This window comes from Microcaecilia unicolor, chromosome 1, assembly GCF_901765095.1.
Source record: "Microcaecilia unicolor chromosome 1, aMicUni1.1, whole genome shotgun sequence".
In the NCBI taxonomy this organism is placed as follows: Eukaryota; Metazoa; Chordata; class Amphibia; order Gymnophiona; family Siphonopidae; genus Microcaecilia; species Microcaecilia unicolor.
In genome coordinates, this window is record NC_044031.1 from 444,757,090 (window position 1) to 444,774,071 (window position 16,982).

The window sequence follows — 16,982 nt, forward strand, 5'->3', positions numbered from 1 at the left end:
CCAAACAGATTCTGCAGCACCGACTGCCCGAACCGACTGTCGCGTCGGGTATCCTGCTGGAGGCAGTAATGAGATGTGAATGTGTGGACAGATGACCACGTCGCAGCCTTGCAGATCTCTTCAATAGTGGCTGACTTCAAGTGGGCCACCGACGCTGCCATGGCTCTGACACTATGAGCCGTGACATGACCCTCAAGAGTCAGCCCAGCCTGGGCGTAAGTGAAGGAAATGCAATCTGCTAGCCAATTGGAGATGGTGCGTTTCCCGACAGCGACCCCTAGCCTGTTAGGGTCGAAAGAAATAAACAATTGGGCGGACTGTCTGTTGGGCTGTGTCCGCTCCAGATAGAAGGCCAATGCTCTCTTGCAGTCCAATGTGTGCAACTGACGTTCAGCAGGGCGGGTATGCGGCCTGGGGAAGAATGTTGGCAAGACAATTGACTGGTTAAGATGGAACTCCGACACCACCTTCGGCAGGAACTTTGGGTGGGTGCGGAGCGCTACTCTGTTGTGATGAAATTTGGTATATGGAGCATGAGCTACTAGGGCTTGAAGCTCACTGACCCTACGAGCGGAAGTAACTGCCACCAAGAAAATGACCTTCCAGGTCAAGTACTTCAGATGGCAGGTATTCAGTGGCTCAAAAGGAGGTTTCATCAGCTGGGTGAGGACGACGTTGAGATCCCATGACACAGTAGGAGGCTTGATAGGGGGCTTTGACAAAAGCAAGCCTCTCATGAATCGAACGACTAAAGGCTCTCCAGAGATGGCTTTACCTTCCACACGATAATGGTAAGCACTAATCGCACTAAGGTGATTCCTTACTGAGTTGGTCTTGAGGCCAGACTCTGATAAGTGCAGAAGGTATTCAAGCAGGTTCTGTGCAGGGCAAGCACAAGGTTCTAGGGCCTTGCTCTCACACCACACGACAAACCTCCTCCACTTGAAAAAGTAACTCTTTTTAGTGGAATCCTTCCTAGAGGCAAGCAAGACCCGGGAGACACCCTCAGACAGACCCAACGCAGTGAAGTCTACGCCCTCAACATCCAGGCCGTGAGAGCCAGGGACTGAAGGTTGGGGTGCAGCAAAGCTCCGTCGTTCTGCGAGATGAGAGTCGGAAAACACTCCAATCTCCACGGTTCCTCGGAGGACAACTCCAGAAGAAGAGGGAACCAGATCTGACGGGGCCAAAAGGGCGCTATCAGAATCATGGTGCTGCGGTCTTGCTTGAGCTTCAGTAAGGTCTTCCCCACCAAAGGTAGGGGAGGATAAGCATACAGGAGGCCGGTCCCCCCAATGGAGGAGAAAGGCGTCCGACGCTAGCCTGCCGTGTGCCTGAAGTCTGGAACAGAACAGAGGCAGCTTGTGGTTGGTCTGAGAGGCGAAAAAGTCCACCGAGGGGGTGCCCCACTCTCGGAAGATCTTGCGTACCACTCTGGCATGGAGCGACCACTCGTACGGTTGCATGACTCTGCTCAGTCTGTCGGCCAGACTGTTGTTTACGCCTGCCAGGTACGTGGCTTGGAGGAGCATGCCGAACCGACACGCCCAACGCCACATCCCGACGGCCTCCTGACACAGGGGGCGAGATCCGGTGCCCCCCTGCTTGTTGACGTAATACATTGCAACCTGATTGTCTGTCCAAATTTGGATAATTTGGCAGGACAGCCGATCTCTGAAAGCCTTCAGTGCGTTCCAGATCGCTCGGAGCTCCAGGAGGTTGATCTGCAGATCCTTTTCCTGGAGGGACCACAGACCCTGGGTGTGAAGCCCATCGACATGAGCTCCCCACCCCAGGCGAGATGCATCCGTCGTCAACACTTTCGTGGGCTGCGGAATTTGAAATGGACGTCCCAGTGTCAAATTGGACCGGATGGTCCACCAGAGCAGTGAAGTGCGGCAACTGGTGGAGAGGCGGATGACCACTGGGAAGCTAGGGCCCATTGAGCAGATCTCATGTGAAGACGAGCCATGGGAGTCACATGAACTGTGGAGGCCATATGACCCAGAAGTCTCAACATCTGCCGAGCTGTGATCTGCTGAGACGCTCTGGTCTGCAAAGCCAGGGCCAGGAGATTGGTGGCCCTCGCTTCGGGAAGGTAGGCCTGAGCCGTCTGGGTATTCAGCAGAGCTCCTATGAATTCCAGAGACTGGGTTGGCTGGAGATGGGACTTTGGGTAATTTATCACAAACCCCAGCAGCTCCAGAAGCTGAATAGTGCACTGCATGGACCGGAGGGCTCCTGCCTCCGAGGTGTTCTTGACCAGCCAATCGTCGAGATACGGGAACACGTGCACTCCCAGCTTGCGTAGGTAGGCCGCTACCACCACGAGGCACTTGGTAAACACTCGTGGGGCAGAGGCGAGCCCAAAGGGCAGCACACAATACTGAAAGTGCCGTGCGCCCAGGCAGAATCGGAGATACTGTCTGTGAGCTGGCAGTATCGGAATGTGAGTATATGCGTCCTTTAAATCCAGGGAACATAGCCAATCGTTTTTCTGAATCATTGGCAGAAGGGTGCCCAAGGAAAGCATCCTGAACTTTTCTTTGACCAGGAATTTGTTCAGGCCTCTCAGGTCTAGGATGGGACGCATCCCCCCTGTTTTCTTTTCCACAAGGAAGTACCTGGAATAGAATCCCTGCCCTTCCTGCCCGGGTGGTACGGGCTCGACCGCATTGGCGCTGAGAAGGGCGGAGAGTTCCTCTGCAAGTACCTGCTTGTGATGGGAGCTGAAAGACTGAGCTCCCGGAGGACAATTTGGAGGCAGGGAGGCCAAATTCAGGGCGTATCCGCACCGCACTATTTGGAGAACCCACTGGTCGGAGGTTATGAGAGGCCACCTTTGGTGAAAAAATTTTAACCTCCCTCCGACCGGCAGATCGCCCGGTACGGACACTTGTAGGGCGGCTATGTTCCCATGGATCCAGTCAAAAGCCCGTCCCCGGCTTTTGCTGTGGAGGCGCAGGGGGCTGCTTAGGCGCACGCTGTTGACGAGAACGAGCGCGCTGGGGCTGTCCCTGTGCCTGACGAGGCCTTCGGGCCGGCTGGTTGTACCTACGCTTCGCAAAAGAATAGGGTGCAGCCTGCCGGGCCCGGGAAAACGTCCACCTGTGGAGGTGGATGCTGAAGGCGCCCGGTGGGAGAGCTTGTCGAGAGCGGTTTCCCGCTGATGCAGTTGGTCCACCATCTGCTCGACCTTCTCACCAAAAATGTTATCCCCCCAGCAAGGGACGTCGGCCAGTCTCTGCTGGGTGCGGTTGTCCAGGTCAGAGGCACGCAGCCATGAGAGCCTGCGCATCACTATACCTTGGGCCGCAGCACGAGATGCCACGTCACAGGTGTCATAGATACCCCTGGACAGGAACTTTCTGCACACCTTCAGCTGCCTGACCACCTCCTGATAAGGCCTGGACTGCTCCGGCGGGAGCTTCTCAACCAGGTCCGCCAGTTGTTGCACATAGGTCCGCATGTGAATGCTCATATAGAGCAGGTATGATTGGATGCGGGTCACGAGCATGGAGGATTGGTAGGCCTTCCTCCCAAACGAGTCCAGAGTGCGAGACTCCCGCCCCGGGGGCGCCGAGGCGGTATCCCTCGAACTCCGTGCCCTCTTGAGAGCAGAATCCACGACCGCTGAGTCATGGGGCAATTGTGGCCGCATTAGCTCTGGGTCGGAGTGGATCCTGTACTGGGACTCTGCTTTCTTGGGAATGGTGGGGTTAGTTAATGGTCGCACCCCAGTTCCGAAGCAGCGTCTCCTTAAGGACATTGTGCAGCGGCACCGTGGAGGACTCTCTAGGTGGTGATGGATAGTCGAGGACCTCGAGCATCTCGGCCCTCGGCTCTTCCACAGAGACCACGGGGAAGGGAATGCTGATAGACATATCCCGCACAAAGGAGGCAAAGGAGAGACTCTCGGGAGGCGAGAGTTTCCTCTCCGGTGAAGGCGTGGGGTCCGAGGGAAGGCCCGTAGACTCCTCTGAGGAGAAATATCTAGGGTCCTCCTCTTCCCCCCACGAGTCCTCATCCTCGGTATCGGACATAAGCTCATGTAGCTGAGTCCTGAACCGGGCCCGGCTCGACGTCGAGGCACCAAGGTCTCGGTGTCGTCGAGCGGTGGACTCCCGCGCCGGCGGGGACGGAGCTCCCTCCATCGACGTCGACGGGGACTCCACCTGCGTGGCGGTCGAGACCGGCACCGCAAGCGGCGGCGGTGTCGACAGCTCCGGCGCCGGGCTAGAGCTCGCCGGCGCCACAGTCATCGGCGCCGAGGGCGCAAGCACCCCCGGCGCCGGCACAGCCTGGCGCATCAGCCCTTCCAGGATCCCCGGAAGGATGGCTCTGAGGCACTCGTCCAGGCCCGCTGCCGGGAAAGGCGGTGGGGCCGGTAGGGGTGTCGGCGCCAGAAGCTGCTGGGGGCCAGGAGACGGCACCGAGGTGCCGGAACCCCGATGCGTCGGTACCTCCACAACCGACGGAGACCTCTCCTCTCGACGATGACGCTTCGGCGTCGCCTCCTCTCCGAGATCCGGATGCACCGAGGGCGACCGGTGACGACGCTTCTTATCTTTCTTGCGATGCCCGTCACCGGCGCCGGAGGGCATGGAGGAGGAGGAGGTCGATCCCCCTCGGTCTCGAGGTACCGGGTCAGACAGGGTTCGGTCCCGTGGCCCACGAGCTGAGGGAGTGACCGGGGCCGACTGCCCACGCGGCCTCTCACCCCCACTCTCACCGGAGGACCGGCGGGCCGACGGGACCTGTTCTCCTGGGGTCGCTGCCATCGGTGCCGATGTCTCGGGCATCGATACCAGTCCCGAAGGGCCGGGCGTCGATACCGATGCCTTCGAGGTCGACGTCGAGGGGCCGGCGCAAGTTCCAAAAAGACGGTCCCGCAGAACTTGCCGGAGACCGAGACACAGAGAACACGACTTGATATTGTGCTCCGGCCCGAGGCACTGGAGGCACCAAGCGTGGGTGTCGGTCTGCGAGATCGGCCGGCCGCAGCGACCACACTTTTTAAATCCACTCGGGACCTTCGAGGACATCGACGGAAAAATCGCGTCGGCGAAGTCAAAGTCGTCAATGGTGGCTGAAATCACACCACGAAAAGGAAAAACGACCGTGCGGCCACTAGGCCGCAACGCGGCGTCCCCGCTGGAAGCGAGGGAAAAAGGGGAGCGCGTGCTCCACACGCGCAGGGTTTCTTTTTTTTTTTTTTTTTGAAAAAAAGAAACCGGACGGTAACTAGACCGAAATAAACAAAGAAAAAAGCACGATCGGCGTAAACGCGATCGAAATCCGGCGGCTGAATCCGAGAGAGCGGCGAGGCACGACTCTCTCCAGACGCGGAAAAAAAGGAACTGGCGGGAGCGGTCGCGCACGGGCGGGAAGACGGCCACGCATGCGCGGTGGGCGTGCCCTGCGTGCCGACCGTCCCGCGAAGCTTCTTTCCGGTTGGTGGGGGCTGCCGCGGACGTCACCCAGTCGTGAGAACAAGCAGCCTGCTTGTCCTCGGAGAATCATATTGTTCACCCTTCACACAGACCATTTTAACTATTATTCTTCAGTGTTACAAGAATCATTGCTACTACTTCTAAAGCACTACCAGGTGTGCACGGTGCTGTATAGACACTGTAAGCGACAAAGACCCTACTCTACAGAGCTTACAATAAGTTAACATTAACAAGAAACATGTTGAGACAGACCAAGTGTCACTTAACGCCTGAGTACTACCCCTAGCACCCACCTGGGGTTAACTCTGTGGCCACCTGGAAGGTCCTACCCAGCACTTCGCATGCCCGCCTGCACCTGCACACGTGCACCTACACTGGCATATCCTTCACCTGCCTGCTGGGTCCCGCATGCCTCTGGGCAAGTCTCCCACTCACAAGTTATTTTCCTGGTGGTTTCTAGGTGGCTCTGCTAGAGACCCGTAAAAGAAGTAGGAGTAGGTTGTAGTTCTCTAAGCAAGAAATAATTAGAGAGTGGATGAGCATTCTAGTCATAAAAATTAAAAGAATGCTGTTTTCTTTCCAACAGAACAAAGACAAAGGAGAAAAAGAAAAAAATAAAGATGTCTATTTCTCATGACCTGCCTTTCTTCCAGAGTACACATATGGAAAAATTTGATCTTGCTTGCTTTCTGTTCTTGAGTCCCACCAGACCAGTCCAGAACGGATGGGTTCAATGCCCCTCTACTAGCAGATGGGGACAGAGGGGAAAAAAAAAAACTTGTGAGCACCGCCCCATATGAGGTGTCATACAGCCATGTGTTCCTCACTATTTTCTGTAACAAAATAAAAGATGATTCCCCCCCCCCCCACCCCCCCGGCAACAAATAAATACATAAAACAAATCAGGGAGGGAAGTGGATGTCAGAATGTCTGCCTACCTTTGCAGCAAATCTTTATCAATAATCACCTCTTCCATCTCTCAAGCAGACATCCTTATCAGATCATACACAGCATTCACAATATATGTCAATCCAGCATCCAGCCAGGCACCTTCCTTTGACCCTGTGGCATCCCCCTTCCTAAAGGTCCAAAGGTTGGTGCTGGCCTCATCTGAGGCAGGCCCTAGATGTGTACCCAACTACACACCACAGCCTGCAGCCCCACACCTGCTACTTGAAATGACTGCTTTAATAAGGTCTCAATCTCAAGGTCTTGCAGGTCCTTTAGGGCAGGATCAGTCCCTCCACAGGAATGGTAATCATCTTTGTATGAGCCATAACCAAGACATCCAGCTTAGAAATCTTCAACATCTTCAACTCCTTGGGACCTAGATGAGACAACTTACCCACTGCCTTACCAACCTTGAGACAGTCTCCAGAGTGCCCCACTGTGCTAAAATCAGCACTTGAATGGCCTGATAGATTGGAAAACATCTAGTGGATTTCTGATTTGCCTCCAAAATAGAATCCCCTCCTGCATGGGGGCTGAGCAATATACAGAGCTTCTAAGGCCTGATTGATTGCTGGCAGCTCCTCTCTTCAACATAGTTGGATAACAGACAAGTCATCCCTGTCTCCCCCACAGGGAACACTCTCTCCTCTGACGACTCTGATTAACTCCTTCCTCCCAACCCTTTTGGATACCACTTGACTGGGACTCCCAGTACCTACCTCTTGGCCAGCCTTGTTTCTCCAGTTGTCTCTAACCCCTTGGGCAGCTGGTACTCCCTGGGGCTTGGTACAGCAGGAAGACCTCATACAGCAGCAACACAAATTCTGAGAAAAACCCAGTGCTCACACTTGTGCCTGAACTAACTCCCCGGGTCCCCCTAAAACACTTTGCTGTCCCCTGCAGAGCTACGGCACACAATTAATGGTGTGCATGGCTTCCAATCCCACCACCTCTAAAGCAGCAGCCATTCCCATGCTTCTGTGTGCTTTAGTAGAAGCAGGTACCACTCTCAAGGATACCTCAGGCCCTCTCATGCCCAGGTTTGGCTGCAATCCTGAAGGCTACGACAAAAGCACAGTGGGAGCAATGTTTAGCATGCTCTGCAAGTGCATCATTGTTGACTGCACACTGAATCAGCCACCGTTTCCTTTGGCACCACTCCAGGTGTTTTAACAGGCTCCCCCTCACCCCCTGCATTCACTGCTCAATGTCAGTCCACACAGAAGTGCCCCTCTGCTTGTATGCCTACACCTCCTGGTGCTTTATGGCTGAACCAACTTCCCCCTCCTCTGACTTAGTCACCAACTACTCCCTTGTGTAAGTTCTCTCCCGAAGCTTGCCCCATCTCCTTCCCTTGAATGCTAGATCCTTACGCTTCTTTGGACAATCTTGGACCAATGCAGTGGAAGGGGGGAAAAGGGAGGGTAGCAGGGAAAAGGAACCCCCAGAAATAGCAGCAGAAGGGAAAACAGCAAGGAAGGACTCATCCAGGTATTCCCCAGGTGTAAGGCAGAAGCTCCAAACTCCTCTCCTGGGTTTCCTGTTCTCCAACTGGGCCCAGGAGCGCTGACAATAGTCCATCATCTACCACAACATAGTATGCCAATACACCATCCATTGTAAACAAAGTAATAGTGAGAAGCATGTAGCTGTACAGTGTCTTAAATGGGGTGAAGCTTAAAGAGTTTGCTCTCTGTCTCCATCTGCTGATTGAAGGGCATAAAGACATCTGTTCTGACCTGGTTTGGTGGACAATAAGGAATGAGATTTTTAAGTCTGTCCCCATATGCCTCATGACAAAGATTCCCAACTATTATAGAAGCCATCCTCTGGACTGATTCTAAATCGTTTTGAAAATGCAGTCCCCAAAACTGTACACAGTATGCCACATAAGGTCTTACCAGAGACTTAAACAAATGTTCTATCACCTTTTTCCTGCTGTCTGTTCCTCTCCTTATGCACCCAAATATCCTTCTAGCTTTTGCCATCACTTTTTCTACCTGTTTGCATCTGTTCTTAAAGCAGCAAACCACCCCCGGGTCCTGCTCTTCTTTTATGCACAGACGTACTTTGCCACCCTATAGTGTACAGTTCCCCTGGGGTTTTTCAACCTAAATGCACAAGCCAGCACAAGCCAGGACCCCCACCTCCAACCCGCACTGTGGCCTAACTTGAAGGAGGAGGAGGGAAGGAGCCTTACTCCCTCTTCCTGCTGGGTGTGTCATCAAAATGGCGGCACTCTGCCGGACACAACCTGGGATGCATTGGGCAGGGTCTAACTACCGTATAAGAGTTACCTTATATGGTAGCTAGGTCCCACCCAGTGCAGGGCGCTGCCATTTTGATGATGCACCAGTAGGAAGAGGAAGTAGGGCTCCTTCCCTCCTCTTCCTCCTAAGTAGGCCACGGTCTTTGGGGTGGGGTGGGAAAGATCCTGGTTAAGGGGGTCCCACTGGACCACCAGGGTTTTATCTTTTTTCAGTGGGGGGGGGGGTCTGGAGTCCACCAGACCATTAGGGATGAAAGTCTTTAGGGGGAGGGGGTCCCAGGTCCACCAGGGATGAAAGTCTTTAGGGGGAGGGGGTCTCAGGTCTACCGGACCTCCAGGGCTGATGACAGCCAGCGTCCTGGGCATGTGCTGAAAAGTTGTGCTTAACGCACAACTTTTGAGAACATGCACCAGGCACCATCCTCTGCCCCTAACTCCCAAACAATTCCCTGATGCTCAACGCTAAAAGTGCACCTATATTTGCATATCATTAGAGCTGAGCATTAGGGAGTTGTTCTGGGGCGCTCTTCTGGTGATATTTCTACAGCACTGTTTAGTACAGCGCCATAGTTTTGAGCATCAGGGCCCGAGAAACTGGGTGGGAATTGAGTTACATGAATAAGCACCAAGTTCAAAAGAGGCCATAAAATGGGCAGTTTCTCCTCTGAGGTTTCAGAAAAGGAACAAAATGTAGCAGAGACCAGAGGAAGGTGAGGTAAATGAAGTGAGGAAGGAGGCAGTAATAGCCTGGTCGAAAATTCATAGTTCATCTTGTGAATCTTGCCTTGGAACAAGTCAGCCAAAGTTTGGTCACAAAAGTATGAAGGGGAGATGAGAGGATTACTAATTCAACAACTGGAATGATTTTAAAGAAGAGAACAGCCAGAAAAAAAAATTTCCACAAATGTTTGGAGGCACATGTCATGAAAAAAAACAGTAAACAAAACAAAACAAAAAGAACAAAAGAAAAAAAAACAACAGATAACCATTCCTAAAAATGCTAAAAAAAAAAAAAAGAAAAAAAGAAAAAATAGCATACGCTAATATATCTCTGCCTCAACTTTCTCTACCATACTGTTTTACATAGGGATGGTGTTATAGATGTCTATGGTGAAAAGTGACATCACAAAACCAACAGAGCTGCATTTCGATTAAAATTGTAATTGTGCGATTAAAGGCAGGGGCATAACCAGCAGCCCACCCCGGGGGGGGGGGGGGGGGGGGGGGGAGGGGGCACACATTTCCTCTCACTCCCCCCCCCCCCCCCCCCCAAATTAGGTATCATACCTTTACTGGTGGAGATGCTGAAGATCTGCCAGTCGAATAAACACACTGACAAAGTTGCCCCCTTCATCCTCATGTTGCCTCAGGGGCAAGGAAGTCAGCAGCATGCCTCTGGCTGCCGATGTGCCAATGTTGGTGATCCCTGAGTATGCTCAGTTCATGCATGCATGAATGAACCAAACATGCTTGGGAAGTGCAAGAGTAGGCAGCTGGAGGCACGCCACTGACTTCCTCACTCCAGAGGCAGTTCGAGGAGGAAGGTGGCGACTCAGGCAGTGGATTTCTTCGGTTGGTGGGGCTTTGGCTCCCCAACAAACCACTGAACAGGTACTGCAGCTTTGGAGAGGGTCTGAGCCTAAAGTGGAGGGCCCAGGACTCCAAGGCCACCCCCCTGCCCAGTGTACCTTTTGAAAAGCTTGCATGTTTTCAACCCTGCAGCACCAGCCGTATTCAAAGGATACCTGCGGCATGCACTGGGCTTCTCCCTCTGACCCCTCCCACCCTTCCAAAAACAGTAAGTTGTGAAAGAGACGGCAGGATAGGTCAGAGGAAAAGGCCCGATGCAGGTCACATGTAGCCTTCAAGTATGGCTACCACTGGCTTTGCAGAGCTGAAGACTTGCGACCTTTTCAAAAAGTACACCAGACGGGTAGGAGAGAGAGAGAGAGAAAAAGACAGAAAGAGAGAAAGAAAAAGGGAGAGAGAGAAAGAAAAAGAGAGAGAAGACTGCTCTGGGAGGGGAGGAGAGGGACAAATGGTGGACCAGAGAGGGGAGAGAGGGACTTGACAGAGCGCCGTGGGCAGAATCGGGTGGAGAGGGTGGAGGGACAAGAGAGCGCCAAGGCCAGGATCAGGTGGGGGGGTGGAGGGACTTGAGAGAGCACCGTGGGCAGGACCGGGTGGGAGGAGGGGGAACTTCAGAGAGCGCCATGGGAATGGGAGGGGAGGGAGAGGAGGAATTTGAGAGAAAACCAGACAGGTCTGGGAGGAAGGAAGAGTTGTGGGGGTGGGAGGAAGAGATGGCAGAGGAAGGATGGCCGGATCATGCACAGGGGTGGGTGAGAGAAGGCAGGTCACATGCAATTAATTATTAATCATGATTAATCATTAATGCATTAATCGAAGTGTTAATTCAGTGGCATAGCCAGAAGGCAATTTTTGGGAGGGCCAACAGGTTGTATGGATGGGCACTAGAGAAACACCTGCCACCTGATATACCCTGCCCACGCTCCTACGCCTATCAAAAACATACCCCACTCCCAATAACTTCAATGGGAGTAGCAGTGCTGACCTCAGTGGCTGCTGGCCACATTGAGAGCTGGGAGAAATATAAGAGGGTGCACTCTTCATCCTCCACTGAGCCACGGTCCGCCAACACACATATGCTTCCCCCCAAATATGCCCTAAATATTACAGTGGGGCCCTAAAATATCAATACATCTATCAAGAAAACTGAACAAGCCAAAGTACTATAGAATACTATATAGAAAATTGATGCTAACAGAATACTTTGGTCACACACACAGAACACAAATGCCAAATACAGAATAAGTGACCACAAACCATAAACAAATTAAATCAAAATCCCAAGAGGCCAGACCTTGCATTTAGCACAGCACAGAGAAATACAAAGAGATGCATTTTCTCATATACTGTGCAAAATATGATAGCACTTGCAAGAGACAGTGTTAGGGGAGGTACAACTAGGGCAACTGCGTTTGGCCCCCTAGCCAGAGAGAACCCCAGGCCAGTTGGAAGCTGAAGAAGGTGCAGCCTGTTAGTAAGCTTTGGGGTCTCCTCCTAAATATCTGCCTTGGGCCCCAGCCATATTCTAACACCAGCTCTGGCGGGATGTACATTTCAAATCTGACATATTCTAGTCACAAAATAGAAAAATAAAATTCTTTTTTTTTCTACCTTTTGTTTTCTGCTCATTTTATTTTTCCAAGTCATGTTGGTCGCAGGCTCTGGTTTGTACATCCTTCTGTCTTCTCTTATCTCACTCACCAAGGTCTCATGTCAATTTGATATTTCTACCTCTCTCCATGTCCACTATCCATCTTCTTCCATCTCTGTACCTCTATCTTCCTCCATGTTTAGTATCTCCCTTTCTGTGTCCAAATATTTCTCTGTCCAACTTCTCCCCTCTCTTTGTCCCCAGTGCCAATATATCTCTACCCTCTCTGACCCTATCCCATCCAGCTGCACTCCCTCTCACTCCCTCCCCTGCCTGATTCCCTGCCTGCCCACCCTCCCACCCCGCCCTCCCTCACGCTGTAGGTTTAGTATTTGTTCCCTTTTCCTTCATCTCCTTGGTCTGGTATCTGTTTCCCTTCCCTCCCTCCTTGTGCTGTACCAGCAGTTCTCTCTCTTCCCTCCAATTTTCCTCACCCTCTTCCTCCCACGTCCAGCAGCTCTCTCCCTTCCATCCAGATCCCCTCATCCTCTTCCTCCCACATCCAGCAGCTCTTTCTCTCCAGCCCCCTCCTCCCCCCCTTCACATCCAGCAGCTCTCTCCCTTCCATCCAGATCCCCTCCCCCTCTTCTTCCAGCAGCTCTCTCCCTTCCATCCAGTCTCCTCCTCCTCTTCCTCCCATGTCCAGCAGCTCTCCCCCTTCCCTCCAGTCCCTTCTTCCTTGTCCAGCAGCTCTCCAGCCCCTTCCTCCTTTCCCTCCCATGTCCAGCAGATCTCTCCCTTCCCTCCAGTCTCTTCTTCCTCTCCCTCCTATGTCCAGCAGCTCTCTCCCTTCCATCCAGATCCCCTCCTCCTTTTCCTCCCATCTCCAGCAACTCTCTCCATTCCATTCAGATCCCCTCCTCCTCTTCCTCCCACATCCAGTAGCTCTCTCCCTTCCCTCCAATCCCCTTCCTCCCACAAGTCCAACTCCGGCAAAACTATCCCTTCCCTCCAGTCCCCCCGCCCTCCTCCCAAAAGTCCAGGACTCACTTTAGTTCTGCCCTCCTGATCCTGCCCCAACCCAACATCCCTCGCTGTAGTGTCACTGCCTTTTCTCTCGCGGTTCCAGGTACGGCCATCCGGGAGGCAGCGTTCAGCGTTGCCTGCGTGCCTGCCCTGAAATTCTTCTTCTTCCCAAGCTCCGCTGCCTCAGTCCCTGCATTCTTTTTTTCACCTGTCGCGCAGCACTGCCATTCACACAGGCAACTGCGCTCCCCTTTGCCGCGTCCATCCAGCCCTCTCTGATGCACTTCCTGTTTACGTAGGGCCACATGGGCGCAGCAGGGGGAAGCAGAGCTGCCTGTGTGAATGGCAGCGCTGCGCGACGAGCGAAAAAAGAATGCAGGGACCGAGGCAGCGGAGCCTGGGGAGAAGAAGAATTTCAGGGCAGGTAGGCACGCAGGCAACGCTGAACGCTGCCTCCTGGACGGCCTTACCCAGAGCCGCAGGAGAAAAGGCAGCGACAGCGAGCGAGGGATGTTGGACGGGCGTGCCTGGGCCCGTCCAGGCCTGCCCCTGTGTTAACTGCGATTAACATGCAGCAATAAAAACTAATGAAATAAAGTAAAATATCAAAAGTACTCAGAATAACAAACCAAACATCAATCTTCTTTTGACCTGCACAAATTCTTTTTCAAACAAACATTTATCTTCAAAGGGCAAATACATGAAACAGAGCATCTGCTATACAGAGAACTCGGTTGTCTCTAAATGACTAGGGAGACAATGCTCAACTCAGGCTGGAAAGTGAATGGGATAAGTTAGCCTCACATTGTCACATACACATTCTAACTTTTTTTACTTAAGGTCTGCCTGTTTTCCCTGATCACAGTTTTTGGGCTGGCAGCTGGCTTCCTATTTGAATACCAGCCAAAAGAAACAAGACAATGGAAAAATAAAACACTGAGTTTCTGCTCTTAAGTTTTTTCTAACCTGTACAATTTTTGGCCTTTGTAGAAAGATCTCAGCAGGAAAATCTTGCATGATAACATCCTTCAAAAGTTCACAAGTACTCCAGATTAAACCATTGCTGCTACTTCTGAGAGAGCTAAAACAAAACAAAATCAGTATGTTAAAACGCCAAAGCATCTTTGAAAGTAGTTATGTACTGATTAAATCAGGGGTAGGCAAGGACCACAACCCAGTCGGGTTTTCAGGATTTCCCCAGTGAATATGAATATCTATTTGCCTGCATATTTGCCTCCATTGTATGAAAATAGATCTCATGCATATTCATTGCAGAATAATAAATTATCACTTGACACTTGTTAAACCTTTACTACAACCTTCAAAACTAATTAAATAATTAGTATAATACATAAAATTATTAAAACAATCTGACTACAGATGTGACCAACTACAATCTAATGCACTCATAGATTGTCCATATCATTGACTCACAAAACACAAATCCTGGATGATCCAAAGCCACAGTTCAACAAATCATGCTTGAAGGAAAATCAACACCCAGCTGAATATAAGTGCTTGATATAAAGGTCACCGACAAGGTACAGAAACACCAGTGTTCAAATTGAGCTCCCCATCACATCAGCAAATACACAGCCAACTGTCCAGGCCAAAGCAAGTTGGTTTACTTTAACTATAGCATTGTTAATTGGCAGCTGTCAACACCCACTGACTGGGGGATTTTGAAAGTAGAATGAACATTTCAAGCAAGTTGGAATCTTTCATCACTACCTTGGATTTTCTTCATTTGCATGGTTTGTTGAACTGTGACTTTGGATCATCCAGGATTTGTGTTTTGTGAGTCAACAGTATGGACAATTTACTGTAGTTGGAGTCACTTCTACAGTCAGATTATTGCATATTATACTAATTATTTAAGTAGTTTTGAATGTTGTAATAAAGGTTTAACTAGTGTCAACTGATAATTTATAATGCTGTACTGATTTTTCCTTTATCACTTTATAGATTGTAAACCCAGTTATTTTGTTATATGCATATTCATTGAAACCTTGAAAACCCAACTGGGTTGCAGCACATCAACGCAAGTAGCAGGCTAATGCATGCTAATGTATGCTGGTGCACTCTTTCGCTCATGCGCTCAATGATTAAAGGTAGAGCACACTGAACAACGGTGCTCTAACGCTTAAAACCCTACACCAGCTTAAAGATAGTTAGGGCAGGAGATGAAGTAGGACAGCAGCCAGGCGGCAGGATGAAGCTCTCTGCCAGGGCTGTCACTGTCAGCGGGGGATCCAGTGGACCCCCCACCCCCAATGGGTATGGCCCCAGTAACTGTGATCCCCCCCAAGTCCCCACACCCCTCCAAACACCAACACGGGGGGGCTGAAGGTCCAATGGACCTTCAGCCCCCTAACACCCCCCCCCCCAACAGAAGAAAGGGCTGGAGGTCACTGGACCTCCAGCCCACAACCTCCAACTCCCCAAACCTGTGGAACCTAAATGGAGGAGGGATGCAATCCTGTCCCTCCTTCTACGAGCGCCACCTCCAAAATGGCAGTGCCCAGCCATGCTCAGTGCATCCTGGGATAGACTGTGTAGGGCTAGGAACCGCTATTTTGGAGGCGGCACTCATAGAAGGGAGGACTAGGATCGAGTCCCTCCTCAGTCAAGGTATCATGGATCCAAGGGGTGTGGGCTGGAGGTCCAATGACTTCCATCCCTTTTTTACTTTTGGAAGGGAGAAGTGTTAGGGGGGCTGGAATGTTTGGCAAGTCCAAGCTTTTGACAGCCCAGACCTGTCAAACAAGTGCGAGAGGATTGCGCTCAGGCACAATCCTCCCGCACTTTCACCCGATGATCAACATTAATAGCATGCCTATAGAAATGGTAAGCAGTAGTAGTAGTAGTAAATTGGTATGTTATTAATGTTGATCACTGGGGAGTTAACTCCCCATGCTGTTCCTGCAATAATTTTACAGCGCTGTTTTGGAACAGCGTGGAGAATTGATCATCTGGACATCAAGGACCGAGGTTGCCCACCCCTGGGTTAAATATTAGTGAAGATGAGAATTTTCAAAACAAACATCACATCACACACATAGTTCTCCTCTAACTTTTCCACTAATTATCATTATCTTAATATTAAATTTACAGTTCAAAACAAATAGCTTTGCAATACTGAAATAGCCACCTTTGCAATAATCTATTACTAGAGCTTCAGCACATAGATTCCTCTTTTCAGAAAGTAGAGGAGTGTGGTAGCCGTGTTAGTCCACTCTTAAGGTTATCAATAGAAATCAAACAAAATAAAACATGGAAAAGAAAATAAGATGATACCTTTTTTATTGGACATAACGTAATACATTTCTTGATTAGCTTTCGAAGGTTGCCCTTATTTCCGATCTGACGAAGAAGGACAACCTTCGAAAGCTAATCAAGAAATGTATTACGTTATGTCCAATAAAAAAGGTATCATCTTATTTTCTTTTCCATGTTTTATTTTGTTTGATTTCTATTGATAACCTCATTTCAGAAAGAAATTTTTTAGCAACGTATTCTTTTTCCTGTACAGCTGAAAGCTGAACAAAGGACATTTAAATTTAACCTACACCTTTGATTCCACTTGTTTTGTTGCTCTGTTATGTTTAAGAGAATTGCTACACCAATCCTCCTGAAATACAAAATCAAAAGCAGGTTACAAATGCCAAAACAAAACAGATGGGGTTCAGAAGTATAGTGAAATGTATTCTTATCTGTTAATTTCCTTTAATTTATTTATTTTGACATTTATACCCCACATTATCCCGAACATATTCCAATTCAATGTGGATTACAATAAATAAAACAGGCAAGGTTTACAATACCATAAACAAAATAGCAAGTAAGAACAGAGTAGCACAATAAGATACAAATAAGAACTAAATAATAAACCATTGATGGCCAGTACTGGCAGTGAGTTCCTTCACTTAGCACCTCGGTATCTGAAGTCTGCGACCCTAGAACCAGAAGTTATATTGCGTAGGAGAATAATTATTAAGGACTGCAGGTAATCCAGTGCCTTGTTCAGCTTTGCGTGTGTCTGGCAGCGCTATACAAATGCTAATAATAATAATAATAATAATATTTGAAAGACAAAAACATA

The 16,982-nt window shown here is 50.3% G+C and overlaps 1 protein-coding gene across 1 annotated transcript in view; it reads right to left on the minus strand.

Annotated features, from left to right (window-relative positions):
* RTTN (rotatin) overlaps positions 1-16,982 on the minus strand; it is a 478,682-nt gene that overhangs the window by 419,529 nt on the left and 42,171 nt on the right. Inside the window, exon 6 of the mRNA XM_030212687.1 lies at positions 13,847-13,961. Coding sequence (XP_030068547.1) covers positions 13,847-13,961 — 115 coding nt within the window. The remainder of the gene's footprint in view (positions 1-13,846; positions 13,962-16,982) is intronic.